This window comes from Phodopus roborovskii, unplaced genomic scaffold (genome assembly GCF_943737965.1).
Source record: "Phodopus roborovskii unplaced genomic scaffold, PHOROB, whole genome shotgun sequence".
In the NCBI taxonomy this organism is placed as follows: domain Eukaryota; kingdom Metazoa; phylum Chordata; class Mammalia; order Rodentia; family Cricetidae; genus Phodopus; species Phodopus roborovskii.
The window spans coordinates 5,307,009-5,328,010 of record NW_026126418.1 but is presented as its reverse complement, the minus strand read 5'-3'; the positions used below and the strand labels follow the sequence as shown (position 1 = coordinate 5,328,010).

At 43.1% G+C, this 21,002-nt stretch overlaps 1 protein-coding gene across 1 annotated transcript in view; it reads right to left on the bottom strand.

The window, feature by feature from the left end:
* Window positions 1-4,083: 4,083 nt before the first annotated feature.
* The window catches only part of Ehf (ETS homologous factor), a 37,550-nt gene continuing 20,631 nt past the window's right edge, over window positions 4,084-21,002 (bottom strand). The window contains exons 3-9 of the mRNA XM_051184090.1: window positions 16,630-16,875; window positions 14,057-14,119; window positions 11,711-11,779; window positions 11,516-11,584; window positions 5,657-5,719; window positions 4,672-4,867; window positions 4,084-4,572 (exon numbers count right to left, since the gene is read on the bottom strand). Of these exons, the coding sequence (XP_051040047.1) occupies window positions 4,473-4,572; window positions 4,672-4,867; window positions 5,657-5,719; window positions 11,516-11,584; window positions 11,711-11,779; window positions 14,057-14,119; window positions 16,630-16,875 (806 nt within the window). The 3' untranslated portion in view covers window positions 4,084-4,472. The remainder of the gene's footprint in view (window positions 4,573-4,671; window positions 4,868-5,656; window positions 5,720-11,515; window positions 11,585-11,710; window positions 11,780-14,056; window positions 14,120-16,629; window positions 16,876-21,002) is intronic.

Sequence of the window (21,002 nt, the reverse complement as noted above, 5' to 3'; positions counted from 1 at the left end):
TGTGTTTGTATAAAACCTTAAGCATCACAAGAAACTACAGAAGCAGGGTAAGGACCTGGACTTTGATAGCAAACAATGATGGACTCATTACTAGCTCGTGACTTTAGGAAAGTCAATCAACCTTTCTCACTATTTTGTTCAATAAGATGAATTAGTATATCACCAGCTTTCATGAGGATTAAACACAATGAATATGGGCCTATCACAGTTCTTCATATCTGATAAATTGTCCCCTAAGTAATTACCTATTACTTTCATAACACCTGTGTGGGGGTTAAGTGACTGAATGACAGACAGTGGGTCCAGAAAGAAAGGTGCCATAACCAGAGTTCATTCATGAACACTGTATTGGAAACTAGAATGAGAGAGGAATCTATGCTGCATCCCACTATTATGAATGTACACCTGGCACCAAATGCCTTTCTTGGCACAACCACCATGGGAGCCAGGAGTTGAAGCATATTATCCTTTGAATTGTCCACCCCCATACAAAGCAAAGATCAGACACTTTGTATGTGCATGTGCTTTGCTTTGCTCTGGTCTGCCCTGCCCATGTTTTTCTTTCATCATGTCCAACCATTGTGAGTCTATATCTGTGAACGACTTCTTTGCTGTGTGTTAGTTATGACAGAAACACGCTCACCTCTGGGTCTTTGCATTCGCTGGCTGTTTGGTATAGCACGCTCTTCCAGTTATCCAAGCCTCCTTCTCTTATAACTGTCAGTCATTTACTGAAGTGTTTTCTTCTCAACTCTCCCTAAATTATCAACACAACCCCACCTGCTCTGGTCCTCTCCAATCTTTTTCCTTGCGCAACACATCTGATATGCTAGGTTTGATTTTCTTTATGTTTCCACCTGACAGAACATAAGCTACATTAGAGCTGAGGTCCTCATCTGTGCCATGCTCCACACCTGGCGCGGAAGACCTAAATGCCAACAAGTAGGAACTGGAAAGATAGCTCTGCAGCTAAGGATGCTTGATGTTTCTGTAGAACCTGGGTTTGGTTCCCAGAACCCAAATTGGACTGCTCACAACTGCTGTAATTGCAGTTCCATAAGGCTTGACACCTCTTCTAGTCCCCAAGAGTACCTTCACACACATAGCATAAAAACATACACACAAATTCACGCAAAACAAATTAATCTTTAAAAAAATTTCACTGACTGGTAACCAGAAGCCGAAGTTGTGCATGTCTATTCCTGCATTTAATTTGCAGGACGGCTTATCCCAAAGAAGGAAACACATCTCCAGCATAGCCTCTGTGGTTTTTATTAGTGTTTCTGGGACCCATCAAGCAAACAAATAAAAACATATTTTTGAAAAATATAATTCTTTCATTAAACAGACATCATTTGGATTTAACAGTTTAAGGGTTTAAAGGTTCTGATTTAAAAAAAAAGTGGCAGTAGGGTTGTTGCCCACCAATTATCAACCCAGAAGCCAGATGGCAAGAATTAAATTTATACCTACAGAATGATTAACCCCAATTCAGCTAAACTCTGAAGCCTATGTGTTTCAAAAGTTTCACAGCTGAGAATTCACCTGTGACACTAAGATTGCCATTTCAGTCTCAGAGTCAGTATTCCTCCATAGGTCCAGATTATGTGCCTTTTACAATCTATATTTTCACACACACTCCAGATATATGATGCTCCAATATACACAAGGCACCCAGTAGGTGCTTTATTTAAACTACAGAAGAATAATGTAATTGCTTTTCCTTCTTACTGTTCTCCCTTTTCTTATATTTTATACAATAAAAAAAAAAAGGCACACTTGCAAAACTAACATCTAACATGCATGGCTAACCTTATCAAAATATCCCTCAGCATTTTTCAAAAAGGAAGAAAAAAATAAAAACCAACCCCTAAATACTAAAACTGAAAACAGTTTTATGCTTAAATAGCATTTGACATCATATAAACACACTTATAATCTTCATTGATTAAATAGGTCAAGGGTTCATTACTGGCATCTTGAAACCAGGTTAAGTCTCACAGTTCTGGGTAAGGCAACAAAATTCTCATCCAGCAGACACTGATGTGTGCAACCAAGCAGCCTGTTTGAATTTCTTTTCAGCACAGGTAGGAGGCAAAGGAGAGTGTCACAGTAAATGTTCGTCATAGAGGTTATGTCCTTGAAGGTTTGGTTATTGTGTTGTGTTCTGGAGAAGTGACTCACATCCCAGTTATGAATATGACTGATGTCTGCCCAGTCAAAGGAGTCTCCCAGAAGATAGTCACCATTCACTCAGTGAATAGTTATCCTGTTGCACCCTAGGTATGAGGATAACAAAGTGGTCAAACTTGGTCCCTGCCCTCTGAGAGCTTACAATCTAATCAGACAGGAACGTGAAGGAAGGCTCTGTGTGTGAAATTCATGACCTGGGTCTCTCAAATAGCATGCTGAACACGCTGTGGACCTATCCCTGGGATTCAGGACCTTGCTTAATTTTATCAAGTCATATAGGGGCCTCAGATGATCTGAGTCTTGTGAAGTATTAATGGTCTATTACTTGACTTATATTCCCATGGAAACCACTAATATGTCACTTGTGAATATTCAAGGAGACTGTATTTTGTGAGCCTTTAATAGATTAATCACAGATGAACTTATCAATAAAGTGGCTATTCTCTAAAGAAAGGAGTTCTTTCTTCTCTGTAGGGTTTCTTTCAAATTGTGGTGAAAAGCACTCTGCTACACCCCAACTTGGCATAACTTCCTACCTGGAGTTTTCCAAGTCATGAACAGCACATAGAAAACACACAAATTCAAGCCAAGAAAATAGATATGCAAAGCACTTAATACTGCAGCCTATTTAAATAGGAATTGGGTGCCAAGAAACTGCCACTTTCCTCAAACAGCACAATCTATTTATCTGCAGAACTGTTTCCACTGGTCCTATCCAGACTCCTCTATTCTCTGACAAGGATAGCTCTGTGATGGAGAAGCTAGAGAAAGAGCCAAAGCCAGGTACAGGAATTAGAGAAACTCACAGGCTCGGAGAAAGTGAACCCAGAGAAAGACCTGACCACCCTAGACCAAAGCCAAGGAAAGCCATGCAAGGAAAAGCAGACAGAAAACTGGCAGATGCCCCCAGTACCAGCACACACACACACACACACACACACACACACACACACACACACACACACACAGGCACACACTCAGATTCTTCCCTCAAAAATTCCTTCTACAAGTTTCTCTCTGCATTCCCAGTACATACATTTTCTCTTGTACTTCCTAATACATGCTAATACATCACTGCGTTTCTCTGACTTTGGCTCTCATGGCATTCTGAAAAGAATTTCCTCCATCTATCGAATCCCATCGTCTCTAATACTTAAAAAAAAAATAAAAATATATTGACTTCAAGGTCTTGCTTTTTCTTTAGGAATTAGAAGATTCTACACATCTCTTTGTTCTGAGACTGAATGACTACCTTTATATTGACTGGTTCAATTGGTGTTCTCACTCAAGGGTATTTTTGTCCTTCTAGAGACATTTTGACAGTTTCTATGAACACTTTGGATTGACACAAGTACAAAATGCTAATGGAGGTCATTGCTACACATTTGACAATGCACAGTACAACTCTCACCACAAAGAATGAACCAACCCAAATGTCAACTGTACCCGGGGAGAAACCTTAAACTACAGATGCAAGAACACACTCATCAGTACCACCACCTCCTTTTCCCACTTAGTTTTCAATAGTTGGGCTGAATTCTATGTAGCTAGAAGTAGCCCCATGTGGCAAATGACTTTTTTAAACTATCCAAGGTAAAAGGGATACAGGAAACTCATCCATGAATGAGGGTGAAGCCTCCCCCCCCCCATCAATCCCATTTACTGAAACATTCCCAGTATGTAATCATGCAATGATTATAGGCCACTCTGGATTATGGAAGTTCCCATTGTCTATTCACTGTCTCCTAAGTCAGGCTAAATTTCCCAGCATCCTTAGGGTTGATCCCATCAATCTGAGACCTTGAACTTTGCCCTCCAAAAAATCCCATTTCTCTTGAGGAGGTCACATGGATGCTTATGTGCAGAGAACACATCACCTTTTTTTCTAAATCATTTTGTATATGAAAACATTTAATGCCCTCTTATTTCTTTTCCCTTCCTCTTAGCAAGAAACACAAGGCTACAGGCCCTGTTGTTCTTGGAGTAGAAAAGAATATCACAACAGAGGCAATAGCAAATCACAACCACATACAGCTTCATAGTTCACAGAAAACTGTGTACGTTTGTTCCCCACATAGGACATACTTCAAAGTAACAAAATATTTTTTTTCTTTTATCAACTGTAGTGTCTGTTCTTCCCAACAGAAGCAGATCGTTTTTGTCCCTTCATGGTACATAAATATCACTGAAAAGCAGTCTTTGAAATATTTACGTCCAGTTCTTCATTGATTTTAATCCATATGCTGTGTTTTTGGTTTGTGTCCCAAGGGTTGGCAGCCTCAGTTCTCATTTTCTCTCCATCCACGAGCATTCTTCCCAAATTTATAGACCAGCCGTCGCCCATCCACACGTTCCAGAATTTCTCGTTTGTAGTAGTATCTGTAAGAAGGAGATGGGTAAGGTGCCCATTCAATCTGAGCATTGCAGGGAGTGCCTGCCCTTGGGGCCTTGCCATTAGAAGAACGTGAAGTTGCTCACCTCATGGCCCGGCTGAGTTTCTCGTAGGTCATACTACTGTTGTTCTTCTTTTTCCCCCACAGCTGAGCCACAGCCTCTGACTTCAGGAACCTGAAGATACCTTCTGAACGGTCTTCCCATTTGATCAGCCCTGGGTTCTTGTCTGGGCTCAGGAGAATGTCTCGAATGAACTCCCATAAGTGAGTCCCTCTTGGGTCTGATGAAAAGCAAGACACAAGGATTTATTAATGGCCCAAATCAGAGGACAGGAGAGAGAGAGAGAATGTGGAGTTACAACTTCTTCCTTGAGATGCAGAATCACCAAATAGTCATTTTAGAACAAACAACTAGTATAATCAAGGCATGGGGAACCAATGTGGCATAATGAACTCCTGGCAAAGCCAGGACTAAAGAATTGGTGTTAATCATGTAATCCAGTCCGAGCTTTCTTTTTCTAATTACCATTCACAAATGGCCTAGGCTTACTTCAGACAGCAGTCCTCAGCCATTTGTCTAATATCTCGCTTGGTTCAGTTATTCCACCCAGCAGTCATCTCTTGGGAAAAGACCTCCTCCAAAGAAAGAGTGATGCATCTCAACCCCTCCTCTCCACCTTGATCCTTGCCCCCTCCTGGGCTCTCCTAGACAAAGGGAAATCTTTTTTTTTTTTTTATTTTAAATGATCTTCAGGATTTATTTAGACAAGAAACTTGTCGATCTGACAGGAGGGGAAAAGGAAAATTAAAAAAAAAAAAAAAACTACAGGAAAATGGTCCCAAAACCCCCACCCTTTAGCAAAGGGTGCTGATTGTACAAAGGGGAATCTTTAACCTTCTGTCCACAAGTTCTTATCCACTGAAGTGTCCTAGTTTTAGAGAAACTAAGATGAGGGAGAAATTCCCAGGATGCCCCACTTCTGTAAACAGCCGTGTTGGGAGTCACTTTAGTGGTGCCCCCTTTAGTGGTAAATGAATGGGGATAGAAACAATACTGCCAGGCAACTTACTGTGCTTTTTGGTGTGGGACTTTACAGGGTGGTCTTGTTCCTTTTTCATATCAGGTGACTCTGCTAAGGAGAAGAATGAAAGCACCTCAGTTTAACACCTCATGCAAGTATTGTTCTTACTACACACTTAGTCGCTGTTCCCTGATTACCCACTCCATACCTTCACTATCCGGCTATGTAGCAGTGCCAAAACTGAGGATACATGCTATGGGGAAAATGAGGCAGGGTAGAAATGAGGGTCAAAGTTTGCAACTTAATCCAACAAAGTCAAAGAAGACTTCTGTGATAAAGGGACCAATGGGATGTGGGCAAAGTGGCCACTCAGAAAACCTAGGGACAAACTTAGCATAAAGGAAGACAGTAAGAGCAAAGGGCCTCCGGTCACTGTGCATTAAGTGTTTACACAGCACAGAAAGAAGCCAGTAGATGTGAACAAGGGGCAGAGATAGGAACTGAAGTTCTGATCATTAATGCCTTACAGAAAGTTCTGAAAGGACTTTGTTCTGCTTCTCCTGAGAGACATGGTAAGCCATGGAAAGATTTAGGTCATCTAAAGGATGTTTTTATAACATAATACAAAAATGTAAACACTCATAACAAAGAAAGGTATCATTTAAGCCAGAGGAGTGCCATTTTTTGGCATGCAAAGTTACATTTTAATCACCTTGACAAAGGGGCCATTGAGTGGCCTGAGCTCAGCACAGAGGGCCACAGTGGACTATGGAAACACAGATTAGTTTAACAAATGACTCTTTATGGTAATCATTTCACTGTCTCCATAGAAAAGAAGACAGAGGCAGATCTATGATGTGAAAATTCAAAAAAACAGAGAGAAAGAGAGAAAGAAAGAAAGAAAACTAAAACACTGATGTTCTCAGTCATATATGACAGGTAGAAAGGTTAATCCCAGCAAAACAAAAAGTTGAATGGTGAAGGCTAGAGATCAAAAGGGGATGAGAGGAACATCAGGAGACTGGATGACATGCCACAAAAGCAGATACCCTGGAGGAATAAGGTCAATTGTCTACCAGGCAATAGAATAAAAATACAATGTCTGGTGATTTATTGCATAGATTACAAAGAACTAGAACCAAGAAGTCCTAAGGCTCCCAGCACTGAGACAATGAACATTTAAGAGATGAGCATGCTAGCTAGCTACCAAGTCTGATTTGGTTATCATATATATATATATGATAATCAAATCATATTGATATATATATATATATATCATCATATATCAGCATGATATATATATATGATAATGTCACAGCATGGCTCATGAATACATTAGTATTATGGATTAATTTATTTTTAAAGAAGAAGAAGGGACTGGAGATGTAGCTCAGCAGTTAAAAACACTTTTTGCTCTTGCAGAGGATTTGCATTTGATTCCCAGAACCCACATGGTGGTTCACAACTATCTGTAACTCTGGTTCCTGGGGATCTGAAGCCTTCCTCTGATTGCCACAGTTACCAGGCACACCCATGATACACATGTATATGTGCAGGCAAAACACTCATGTGCATAAATTAAAGTAAATACATCTTCAAAAAACTTGTAAAGGAAAGGAAAACTAACAACTTAATGACCCTCCCACAGGTGTGTGTGTATGTGTGTGTGTGTGTGTGTGTGAGAGAGAGAGAGAGAGAGAGAGGAAGAAAGAAAGAGTGTCTGTGTGTCTGTGTCTGTCTGTGTGTCTCTGTGTTTGTATATGTTCAAGGATACTTCAGGTGTTATGTGGACCATTGGTGATACCACCCTAAGCCCCATAATCAACAGCTATCCAATTTTGATACGAAATAGTCCCCTAAACACAAGTCAGTCCTTTAAAGGAATTAAGCAAGACATGCCTCTTCTTGTGACATAGCAGAACTTCCTAACATAGGGATCCCCATCAAGGCTTTCAAGAGCATTCTAGACTCATCAACACTGTGTGCACAGGGAGGGGACTAGGCATGCATGTGACAAAGGGAAGGTGCTATTCAAAAAGAGTCTATGTGCCACAAAATTAAAGTGACTAGGGCTGTGGCTCAGGGTTAGAGCACTCATATGAGGAAAGCCCTGGGCTGGCTTGATACTCAGCACCACCAAAAGTAAAATGATAGATGAAATAGCTAAGAAAAGTAACTCCTACTTATTGAGTTCTGGCTATGTACCAGGCACAATACTAAACATTTCCCATGGCTTATCTTATATCATCCATACAATAATGATATGAGGTAGGTGCTATTATATAATTCATACAAAAACCCTACAAGGTTGGGTTTGCTTCAATGGAGGATCCAAGAACCAGCCTGAAAGTAGAGCCTGGCTGTAAATACCAATAGTTAAATCCAGAAACTTTGCTCATAACACTTTACTTAAGGGAGGATCTTGCTCACACAACACACTTCTCAAACGTCTTTCCAGGAGTCAATCCACTTCCTCAGTGTCTTCACAGTGTACCGGTTCTATACTTCCCAATGAATGAGCCCACTCACCCATCCATCCATCCTTGAGCTTTTCACACTTCCACATCCCCAGTTGTTTCTCAAAAGCCATGGTGGGATGAGAAGAGGGATTAAATAAAAGAAAAACTCCCCATTCCGAGTAAAAATTTCTCTCCTGGCATTGATGCCAGCAGGCCCTGGCCTCATGTAGTTTTCTCTGAAATGCAAATGGACCAATACATAGAACTGGAAAGAACACTTCTCTTGGCCCCCTGCAGTTCACAGGCCAAGGTTGCAACACCCCACCAGGACATGAGGACATTGAGAAAGGTCTGGCACCCACCCCGGTTTCCCAATGATACATCACCCTGACAGGGCCACGTTGTTCTGGAGACAAAGAATAGCTTCTACCCAGCAGGCCACAAGCAAAGCTCATTTCCCAATGAGATCCAGAAGGGAATGGGCCATGATTTCAGAGCCAAGGATGGCTTCGGAAAAACATAATAGTATCTTGGCACACTGGCCTTTCTCAGTGCATGGGGGCTTCAGCCTGACACAGAATCTATCTACTTTGGGGTTATGCTATCTTTGAGAGTTGGATGAACACATAAATGTTCTGCCCCCAGAAAATGTGTTACACTAATGAAATTTGGTTAGCAATTCCTGGGGTCCCTGGCCCACTTAGGGGGTTCATGGACTCTAGGTTAAACAACTGGGTTAATTCTCTTTGAGATGTCAGCCTTTCCCTCAAGATGGACCACACACATATACATGCATGCACACTCACACATGCATGTGCATAGAGTCTCCATGTTCCCATCCACACATGGGAGAATAAAGAATCCAGGACAAAAGACGAATGTTTCTTCCAGGCATTCTTCTCCTACCAACATGTAGAGGAAGCCACAAAAAACCTACCAGCCTTAGCTCTAAAGCCTTTTGATCTAAGAGCTCATTTAATACATTTAGTACAACTGCCTTGCTCCCACCCCCTCGTACTCCCCACAGCCACAAAACAAAAGCCAGACCTTTGAAATGAGCCACGTGGTCAAGTGATTTATTTTGATAAAATAATGGCTAGCTCTGCAGAGGTTGTCCAGCCTGGCTTTCTCTTGTTTTTCTCTCAGACACTTGGAGTCAAGGTGTCCTGTGGGGTCCAGGCAGAAGCAGTAACAAGTTCCAGGCTTACAATATAAGTGGGAGCCTATGCTTTTAGCCTAGCTGCTTCGCAAGAAAGCAGAGATTAGATGTATTTGCATATGAGTCAGCTGTGAGACATTTCTTTACGGGATATACAAATTTTAGCGTCCTAATAGACCGTGCCACCCTAGCTTGAGGCTTAGCAAGTCAGTAGATAAACACATCAAGCCTGAGTTGGCATGACTGGCCTTGGGACTATCGAGTAGATCAGAACACTAGTGGCAGCCATTTTATGAAATGGGCAGATGAAGGGAAAAAAAAAAATCAAAACAAAGCCGGCTTCCCCATCTGCACTATCAAGGAGACCATCAGTTGACACAGAGCCTCACCTTAGCTCAGCTTGAACTTGCATGAAAACATAGAAAGATGTTTAACTGCATCCTATTTCATAGGAACCTGGATAGCAAGATGAGGACAGATGGCAAAGGTCTTTGGGGGCATTCTGGCCTCATCCAGTAGAGATTAAACTATTCTGGAAGGGACTGACTCATATAAGGTTGCAATTAATATCCTACCAGACCCAAAAGCCAAAGAATCTATCAACTGCAGACACCACATTGATTTAAAAGTAAAAAAAGACAGAAGGCTTGGATTATTCGTCTCATTTTCAAGCCTGTTACATCAGGAAGGGCACTAATGGGGAATGGAGACTGGGGATGGTGGGGCAGAGGTGAGGAGGACAGATTCATGAAGCTCATTTTAAAGGCCATCTAAAGCCACAGTAGGTGGATAGAGGAGGCAGAAGTTCCCTGCTGTTACAGCCTGCAGGATAAACTGCTGCCTTGAGCCCCTGCTCTAAAGGGGAAGGCAGACCTGCATTTGCAGCAAGAGGGCCATGACTTCCTGGAAGCTTTCAGGGAGCAGTTACTATGACCTGATCCTTAGTTGGAACACTTCACCACATTAAAGACCCAACAGGAAAGACGGGGAAGGGAAGGTGACAGGACAGGAAGCTAGAGTGGAAACTAGTGGGTGACTTGGGTGCTTTCTTCAGCCCTGAAGCTGGTAGTCTTTTCCAGGTGGCAACAACTGCCACAGGAAATTACCCAGACACGCTGCTGCTCCACAGTGGCAGATAACACTACTACTTTTCTGACGCTGGCCTTGCTTCCTGATTTAAACAGATCATTTCAAGAGTGCTCACTAAAAACTTGGGGCTTAGGGAGGCTGTCTTCAGATCTCAACCACAATTCCAAAAGTGTTTAAACTAGCTCCCAGCCTCTCATTCAAGGAGCTTGACCCAAACAAAACTTCAGACTAAAAGCTCTCATTAGTTCAGTTCACACAACCACACCATTCAACCATAGCAAAAGAAGAGGGGGCATTATTGTTTAAGCCCGTCCTTTCTTTCACACACACACCCTGTTAATTTCCAGTTCTGTCACCGGCCCAAGGTCAATCCCTGGAGAAGAATACTTCTCTTACAAATAATGTCTCAGCCTCACAGACCCAAAGAGGTCCAGAAAGAACCAGGTCAAGGAACCACACAAAATCTTTTGTTTAGCTAATTCTTATAGTACACATATAAATGTACCTATTGTCTGAAAGCCCCTTCCCAGACCTAATCCCCAAGGTGCCAACATTGCTATAATCTTTGACAAAACACTGTGGATGGCCCCTAGTTGTATCCAATCGTGACCAATGTAACTGGTAAGGACATGACAAACACAGGGCAGATGCTCTAACTGCAAAGTGCTGATGAGCCATCAAGGTTAGGCATGGAAACCAGGCTGGGGGTGGGGAGATATGAGTGCAGGGCTGCTGTCCAGACTTCCCAATCACTGTTTCTACAGACCATGCCCACAGGTCCATGGGCGTTTTGAGTTCATTGTTCTCTAAAGCCAAATGTAATTCAAAATGGATGGTTGGGATGCAATTGAAAATTAAATTGAACCTTCTCTCCAACAAATACAACTAATTTTTACCAAGTTTATTTCCAAAGCAAATTTGTGTTTATAAATAGATTTAGACACAAGAAACTTTTGTTGTCTCAAGAGTTGCACAGAGTGCCATAGTAGAATTCTTCTGGCAGGATGTGAGCTGGTAATCTTTGGTGTATACATACTGTCTGGGAAGCACAACTACTCATTCAGATGACAACTCAGTTCATTCCCTAGCTTTTCAGTGAGAAAGATTCCAGCAAAGTAGAAATGTAGGTAGTGGTAAGTTTTATTGATAATTAGTAAACACAGGCAGGAGGCAAACCCAGTCCATGTCTCGACAACTTACCAACTGGAAGGTGACTGGAGGTTGTCATGGAGATTTGGGCCCGGCAGAAAGTTTTACTGTCCATCAGATCTGCAGGAAACAAACAAACAAAAAGGGTGGGGTGGGGTGGGTGATACTGAGAGACCCTCCTCATGATACAACACTGCTGCAGGGCGAGCATGCAAAAGGGCCTTCGGGGGTCAGGGAGTTAGTTACCTACTGTGCTACCATAGCTGGGGTCATAGAGATAGTTTTCTTCTTTCCATGTGTTCATAATGGAAGGATCTGCAAGGAACAGAAAGTAGTAAAGGTCAACAGTTGCTCTCTCCAGGTTAAAGAATTCATATTCAAGTGTCTGCTCATCTAAGAAGCTCATAGGGTTGGTGGGGAGAGGGGGCAGCCAAGAGGAGTGAGACTCTAGAATCTACTTCACCTATGTGCTACTTTATAGAGATAATCAGCCTGGTTTTCTCCCAGCATCATGAGAATAGCTTTGTTATGGATCTAACCTTGTGATACACACTTAATTACATTTCCAGGCTATAAAATCTTATCCTAGACCAATACTCCATTCTTCCAGAAATTGTTCCAGCCTTGCTTGACCTCATTTGACCTCACTCCAACCACACAATCATCAGACTAAATTTACTCTGGAATGGAGGGAAAGCTTTGTTGGGGATGAACAAATGTATAATAAGGGATTTATAAGCATTCTTCTTTCTGAGGGTGGTAGGGAACTGATGGTGTTTCTTTTAGAAAAACCTGGCTAGTTTTCTCATGATTTGTTTGCTGCTGAACTTCTTAGTGGCTTCCCTTAAGAAGAGTGATAGCCATTGCTGTCTAGGTTTTCTCCAAGTAGCTTAAGGAGTGATATAAAGTCTCAAAACTCAGGAGAAGGGGAAAATATTACCAAGTCACACAGCTTTTTAGGGGTGTGCTTCTCTGGGAGAAGCAGAAATGAGCCCCTCCCTCCAGGCTTCTCCTAAATGCCATGTTTCAGGAGTTAGCTGGAGTGAGACACACTCTTCAGATTGCTGATTAGAAGGAAACTCCCTCCACCTGCCCCAAGTGAGCCCAACTCCCACACAATAGCCAGAACCAGGCCAGCTTCCAAAACAAGCATTCTCTTTGCAGGCTGGCCAAGAGCTTGATGCTCTTGCCTTTTCCCTGGCATCAAGCTTTTGGCCCCCAATCTGGGCTGCTTTGGCTTCCCCAATATCCAGGTTCCATATGTGAGGGCCATGATGACATGCCACTGGCTGAGCTCTGTTTTGTTTTTATAGCATAAATGATATAAAGCCTGACTCACTGGCTAAGTCCTTCTGTTTACAACATGGGGATTTAGCTGGTATTTGAACTCATAGCTACATGTTTGGACACTCTAAGCCCAATCTCTTGGGGTTACACCTTCTGTCCTTATTGGGTCACCTTGTACATCTGTTGTTGTCTCTAAAAACAACCTCTAAAGAGGTTTGGGGGTGTTGGCCCCTCTGTGAGCCTCCTCTCCCCTATTCCCAGGGTGGACCTTCTCCACCCTTGAGCTCAACTTTTCTGAACTGGCAACACAAGAAAGTCTGGATGGTCAAGGAGGATTATCATTTTCTTTGGGGCCTCTCCAATGTCACCCTGACCCTTGAGGTAAGGCTATATGTAAGGCCAAGACCATCTTCTAAGCCAAATCCTGGTCTGTCTGCAAAGCCTGGGCAAACCTACAAAACATAGACCATCCAAGTAAAAGGGCAGGCCTAGGAAGGCCTAATTAACATGTTTGGCAGCTATTTTCTTTCTTTAATAATGGTAGACCAGGGCCCTTATAAAAGAGTAAATAACTGCATGGGCTAATTTTGGTGCCAAGTGACTCAAAATCCACCCCCAGGTCAAATTCTGCCCTTGGTGACTAGCACGCAACCCTCAGGGATACCTGAGGCAAACTTATTCAGCCCACGTGGCATATAATCTACGTGATGTGGACATAGGGAGTGACCCAGGAGCAGTGGCACCTGTGTAGTCTTTTTGTGCCCATGAAGTTTGGGGGACAGAGGAAAGAGAACAAAAATGAATGTAGGCGTTATGAAATTAGAAACTTTTTTCAGAGCCCAGGAAAGGATCTTTCAAGTAAAAATATGTTCATAAGACTTGGGCTCTCCACTAGGGCCCAGAGACGATGCTACCTGCCACATCAAGACAGTGGCTCCCTCCTTGTGAAGCTCACCCAAATGGAGAGGGAGAATAAAGATTTCCTTCCCCTTGCTTTTCTGAACCCAGCTTCACTCTTTCTGAGAAGGAAATCCACTTCAGAGTCTGTTTTAACCCTGCTACTGGCCTTGTGTCTGGACAGTGTTGTGACTGATGGAAGGATGGCTCACCATCCATCTACACATTAGACAAAATCGGTGGTCATTTGTCCCTTGGCAAGGAAGAAGCTTATGGCGAGGTGGTGCCTTAGAGGCAGGGAAGTGACCTCCATGGGTTCCCTGCTAACTTTCCTCCCGTTCTCCCTCCTTTTTTTCTCCCCAGGGCTTTGCCTGGCCAAGTTGGCTCCCTCTGCCTCTCACCACTCACCTGTTTGTTCAGTCTTGACAATGACATTGTGTGTGGACTGGAAAAGGTCACTGCTGCACTGGCCTGTGAAGGACAGATGGAAAAGTCAGAGAGCTCAGACAGAGTCACAACTTGAAGCTTCAGAAAGAACATAAGACTCTCTGAAGAGTGTCTGCCATCTTGCTGTCTTTCCTGGTTTGCCAGTGGGAGTCTCCCCAGCCGGCCTCAGCACCACCAAGTCTGGGACCATCTCTGGCCCCAGAGAACTGGTAGTTCCAGGCACCTGCAGGAGTGGAAGTAATTGGTGTTAGAAGTAAAAAAAAATTGAAGAAGGCCACCTTCTTCAATAATAGGATTTGCAAAACATTTGCTATTCTAGTCTCAGTCTCCTCCTCTGTAAATTCAGGGGATTAACCTGGATAGAGTTACTCACATGATCTCTATGGTACTCACGATACGCTATCATGTGAAGTGAAAGTGAAAATGCACAGAAGGACATCTTAACTTTACTAGCACTTACGACTTTGACCTTAAACTCAATCAACCCCACCTTTATTAGATTCATCTATGAGTCACATATGGATAAAATACCATGAGCTTTCTTCCATTTACCTATGCCTTCAGCACTCACACATATGATGCATGCCATATACCCTCCCCTCAACGATGATGTCCAAAAGCACACATGTGAATGAATATACAATGATTTTCTTCCCTGTAGAGATTACCAGTAGTTCTTATTTCTGACCTTCAGTTTTCCCATCTTTAAAATGGGTACAATATTTGCCATAAGTTCATTCATTTGATGAGTCAATTCACATTATAAATGTATTCGCAACAAATGTAAACTAATAGAATATGTATAGAAAAGGAAACAACCCCATAGTGGAAACTCTTGCCATTTGGCACTTAAAGGCAAGACCAGTTATACCAAACAATTCATGGAAGGTCAAAGATAGCCTCCCTGCCTCATGCTTTACAGGAGTGGACATAATTGAGGTAGTATTTTTAATTTTTCATCTATAAATCTGCTCTTTGAGAAGATTCGTGAGGGTTATTCCTGAGCCTTTTTTTGTTTGATGCTAGTAAGAAAAAAATGAGTAACCACCACCATGAGGTAAATGGAAAAGGAGGGAGTGTCAGGGTGCCAGATGAGAACATCCAAAGTGACACCATGGCTGCCAGCATCACTGCCACACTCCCTGCTGATGGCAGCTGTCCATAGGGCTCTAGAGCTCACATTTACTGCGTGCTCAAACACAGGTTCTGCTATAACATAAATGCACCTCTCTCTCTCTCTCTCTCTCTCTCTCTGTGTGTGTGTGTGTGTGTGTGTGTGTAAACTGTCACCATGGACAGTTTGCAAGGTGGTCTCCTGTGTGTGAGATGACAGATCCAAGGAGGTTTTTGGAACTATTGCAGAAATCACTACAGAAATAGTGATGTTCATTCTGTTTTCAGAAGTATTTTAATTATACATCTATTCTTATACTTTTTATTATGTTTACTTGTGTGTGTCCCCATGTGTGTAAGTATGTGCACATGATCACAGGTGCAACACAGATCATCATATGTGTCAGATCCCATGAAACAAGGTTGCAGGAGATTGTAGCCCCTGGTGTGGGTGCTGGGAACCAACACAAGTGTGTGCCCTTTACAGCAGATCCACCTCTCCAGCCTTGGCTATACACTTCTAAAAAAAAAAAAAAAAAAGAGGGGTGGGGATGGCCTTCTCCCCTCCAGATACAACATGGGGCTAGTCTCACTTGCCATCTTAAATACACTGGACTCAAACCACTTTAAGAACTTGGGTCTTGGTTGGGTATACTGGTACACTCCTGTAATCCTAGAACATGGATGGTTAAGGAAAGAGGATTTTGAGTTCAGGGTCAACCTGAGTGACAGAGAGAGTTCTGGGCCAGCTATATAACCAAATAGTCCAACCCAATCTCAAGATAACCAAACCAAAATTTTAAAAACTAAAATTAAAAACTCCTAGGTCAATAAAGTTTCTTTTTCTGTTTTAAAGTTATTGATGATCTTTATAACATGCAAACGAATGCCTGAGAATTAAGTTATTAGACTCTGTTAGAAAATGTAAAGGAGGGCTGGAAAGATGGCTCTGCAGCTAAGAGCACTTACTGCTCTTGCAGAGGAACCAGGTTCAGCTTCCAGCATCCACATGGGAACTCCGGTTCCAGAAGATTGGCACCCTCTTCTGACCTCTCCAGGGACACCAGGCATGCATGTGGTACAAATACATACACACACAGGCAAAACACTCAAATAATCAAATAAAGTGCATATGAATTGTTTTTGTTTTGTTTTGTTTTGTTTTTAGTGTAAAGGAAAAGCTTGTCTTATTAAGACAAGTATTTAAGACAAGTATTCTATGTCTCTCTGGAAATGAAGGTGGCCACAAGAAGAGTTTCATCAATGCTTCTGAGGGATTAGATGCATCATTCCTTAGGCTTTGTGCCTATCCTCTCCTCTCTCTGCTACTTCCCTGTCTAGGGAAATGGCAAGTTGGAGGGTCACTTCTGACAGGGAGCCCAGCCAGCTGTGGAGCCCTTGCACTTCCCAGGACCACTCACCATTCCACTTGAGCTGCTGCAAGTTGCTGTAGAGCAGCTGCCCAGCAGAGCCTGCTGCCCTCGTGAACTCCTGCAGGCTCATACTGCACAGGTGTTCTCCGCTGATGTCAAACTCCTGGAAAGGGATGCAGCTGGCATCCAGCTGGTTGGTGTCCAGGAGGTGCTGTAGCCATTCCCACACCTGGTATTTGGTCCAGTACTGAGGGTGGATTTCATGCCACTGGCCTCCAAAAAAACCACTGGAAACTGCAAAAATAGGATACAGCCCTGTGAGTGGCCCCTTCTTGTTCCTGGGTAGTCTCAGACACATGCATGCGTACGCACACACACCATACTGACTACTGAATGTGCTCTGCATAGTAGGCTCTTAGCATGTGGGGGGTTTTACCCAATAGTGGCATGGCATCTTCATGTTCTTCCTAATGTCACATCCATCTCTGAACACTAGATAACACATGATACCTGAAGAACTCTGAGCTCACTCCCTACCTCACCCACAAGTAAGTAGCAAAGTGAAAGGGTTGGCTATAGTTTCATCTACTTTCTAGCTGATTGCACATATGCAAATACATTGGCCTTGCCAGAATACCTTATGAACACCAAAATCTTACCATTCCTTCTATAGCATGTCATATTTACATATCTAACCTTCACATTTTCCCTATATTTTAAATTATCTCTAGATTAACTACAATCCCCACAATAATGTAAATGCTGTATAAATAGTTAATGCTAGATTGTTTGGGAAATGACAAAAAGAAAAGTTTTGTATTTGCTCAGTATAGATGTATGGTGTGTGTGCGCACGTGTGCGTGTGTATACAAGTGCATGCACTTGTATGTTGAGTGGGTGCATGAAGGCCAGAAGTCGATGTCTTTGGTTTAACATCACTTTCCTACTTTTCATTCCATTTTTTGAAACAAGGTTTCTTCACTGAACCAGGAGCTCACTGATTTGACTAGACTGGCTGGCCAGAGAGATCCAGGGATCCACCTGCCTTTACCTTTCCAGTGCTGGAGTTACAGATGCAATCTACCACACCTGCCTGGCTCTCGAGTAGGAAATGGGGGTCTGGACTCAGATACTTATACTTGCCCAGCAAGCACTTTAGCCATGGGCCCATCTCTGTAGCACCAAAAGGTATCTTTTGAAAGTTAGGAGTTGGTTGAGTCTTTGGTGTGGAATCCTGGGATGCAGAGGGCTGACCATGGTCCTCTCTCCCACTCCCCACTCCCTTTTTGTCCTCTTACACACAAGAAAGGCAGAGATAGAGACAAAGATTCAGAGAAAAAGCTGACACAGGTCATTTTCAACCAAAAATGGGGCTTTAAATGACGTTTCCCTTTCTCTGATGGTTTTGCTCTCCCTGAAGTGACACATCTCCTTGCCCCTGACTGGTGGCTACAGGTGCTCCAACACCCCTTCTCCACTCAGTCCCTACTATTCACTGAAATAAGACAGAAAACTACCATTCCGGGCACTGAAACACTTGGTCAATTGCTTTTGAAGTGACTAGTGTCCTCTGTGATTTTCTTTCTGTGTGGTCCCCAGGTCCCTTTCTGTACCACCCTATGCTGCTGTTGAGCCTCTAGCTCTCTTTCTTTGGGATTTAGGGTTACAGTTTCCCCAACTTGCTTTGGTAACCAAACTTCCAGGAATCATGCTTAGGATTTCTCTCAATGGCACCTATTATGTTCTGCTTATCTTTATAGGCTTCTAAGTTCTGGCTCATTGTCCTCTGCAAACTGTATATTGAAGGTCATAGACTCCAGTCTTACTCATCTTCATATATCCATAAAAATCCTTTGGAGCCATAGTGGAAGTCATTACCAACTCAGTATGGTTCACTTTCAGCTGAAGGACAAATAATGGAGGAATACAGTTGTACTGTGAGATAATTTGGATGAAGACCTGAAGTACATTCTAGTAGATAAGTTGCTGAACATGTTATATATATTGGTCTATGAACATGGCTGCCTTGTGCTAATGTAAGAGAGCTTCACAGAATTGGTCCAAAGGCATGGGAGCTGGGGACAAGAGCTGTGTTTCAAGGTTGAGGGATCTCAAGGTCTTCTGAAAATAAAGATAAAGGGGAAGAGCCCTCTTCCAAGAAAGGTAAGTAGCAAAGCCAAGAGGCAGATACCTTGTACCCCAGCAAGCCCAAGCTGGGCAAATATAACTGAACTTGAAATAATCTGGACCATTGTTGCATGGCTTTTCCTGGGGAGATGTAAACGAGTGTCTGCTCACCCAAGATAAGTCACTAATAGCAGACCAAAGAATCAGTCCCAAAGTCTATCTTGGTGAGCTGTTGAATTTAATTTAAGGCTACTTATAGGAACATGGGTGAGGGGCTCCTTTTGGAGTGTAGGTGGTGCTAAACAATGTACCACCAAAGAAGTCTTCTCCAGCCCACCCCTTTATTGTTAACTGCTTCTCTATCTTCAGAGAGGGGTGGAGTCTTGTGTACTACATTAATTTTCCCTCTACAAAGTAATGTTAATAGGTTCCACTCCTATGAGTGGTCACAGATACACCAATTTCCAGAAGCCATGGTCAGGGGACAATAGTCTATGAGGAAAATATAATTACAAGGAAAATACCCCTAACTGTCCCTTCAAAATCATGCTAGTGAAATACTTACAGCTGTAAGTACCAGGGACTATTGCCCAAATGCAGATCCCAGTCCAAGAGGTGTGGGGGCTAAAGCCTGAATTTCTGCATTTCTAGCAAGATTTGCCATGCTGCTGCTCAACTGTGGAGTGACAGGGAGATTCAGGACTCCCTTCCCACAATGCCTCTGGACTAACCCCCTCTCCTAGCAGAAGAAAGATAGGAAGGGGGAGGGTCTTAGGAAATCTCACTTTTCTCCCACTTCATAATCCAGCCTTGGCCTCCAGCCATTATAAGCAACAAGAGCAAGAAGGCAAGATCAAATCAGGGCACCAAGCTGCCTGCCATTGATATCTGCTACTCATAGGATGAGCTTCATTGTCCCCACTTTACAGCCAAATAAATGCATCCCTTCAGCCTCTCCTATGGAGCGAGGGAGCAACAGGGGAAATGGAGGAAGGCCTGGAAAAATGTAGCCCCCAACTTGAGGTCTATAGAAATTCTCCTCTAGTACAAAGCTCATGATGAACATTCCCATGTCCTTATTAATATTTTTATTATCATTGTATCTCACACATGGCATTGTTCAAGGATGAGAACTAGGTCTGTATTCCTAAAATAATTTTATTTCCTATAATAAGTAAGCTGTGGGTTTGCCAACAAAAGAACAAGTCTCGTGAGCTCAGTGGTGGGCCCAGGGTCCTCTCTGCTGTGCACTCAATGTGAACCTAATTCCAGGCAGCTTCTGACCTGGGAGAGCAGAGCCAGAAACTTGCCTGGAGTTGGCTGGGAGAAGATGCCTTCCTCCTCAGGCAGGGAATCATCAGAGTCCCTCATGTCAGGGAAACTGAAAAGTCAATGGGTTCTGTTCTCTGCCATGCAGCTGACTCCCCCACCCCCCTTCAGTCTTGATAAAGATCGGAGTCTTCTTGACACCTCCAGAGCTAAAGAAATAAAAGTGACATCTCAGTTCTGCTCCCTGCTAAGTCCACTGCTCTGGCTTTCTCCAAAGCAAATAGTAGAGATGATGCCTGGGGCATGCTGAGACTTCCTGCTCTCTTTGGAAGATTTTTTTTCCCCCAGGCCCCCACAGCAAATTCAAGGTCTGCCACATAATATGTAACTGTCCAGAAAGGGCAGCAGTTTTAGGAGACAAGTGATCTGAGACTGGAAGGCCACCTTCAAGCTTCCTGCCATGCTTGGCTGGGGATTCCTAATTAAGTGAGGAGTGCCACGTGGGTCTGCCACTCAGCAGGGAATGTCACCCTACCCTTACCCTCACTCCTGTTCCTCAAACTCTTCTCAAACAAGACACATCTGTGTGGCAAGGTAAAAAGGTAAAGAGTTGCATGATGGGGTGGGGAGTAGCAGCAGGTGGGGGGTAACTAAGTCCCTGAGCTGCTAATGCCTGATATTGTTGGACACCCAGAAGCCTGGCTGTGCAAATGCCTTCACCGAGAGGCATAGAGCCGCTGATTCAGCTTTCACTGGGAGCCACAGGCTGGATCACCAAACAGTACATACGAGTCTTGTCATGAGAGTCTCCTGCTTGAAGTCCATGCGTATGTCCTGGGGTAAAGCACTAAAAGATGGGCACCTGGTTCCCTGACAAATCTCTTCCTTAAACTCAGAAGTGAAAGTAAAAACGCTAGAAAGTTTAAACTACTATGATGTTTTCTTCTTTATCCTGTGTAGGCTGTGGTTAAATACACATGTATACACGTGTACACACTCACCTCCATGAACCTCTCTTGAAATCC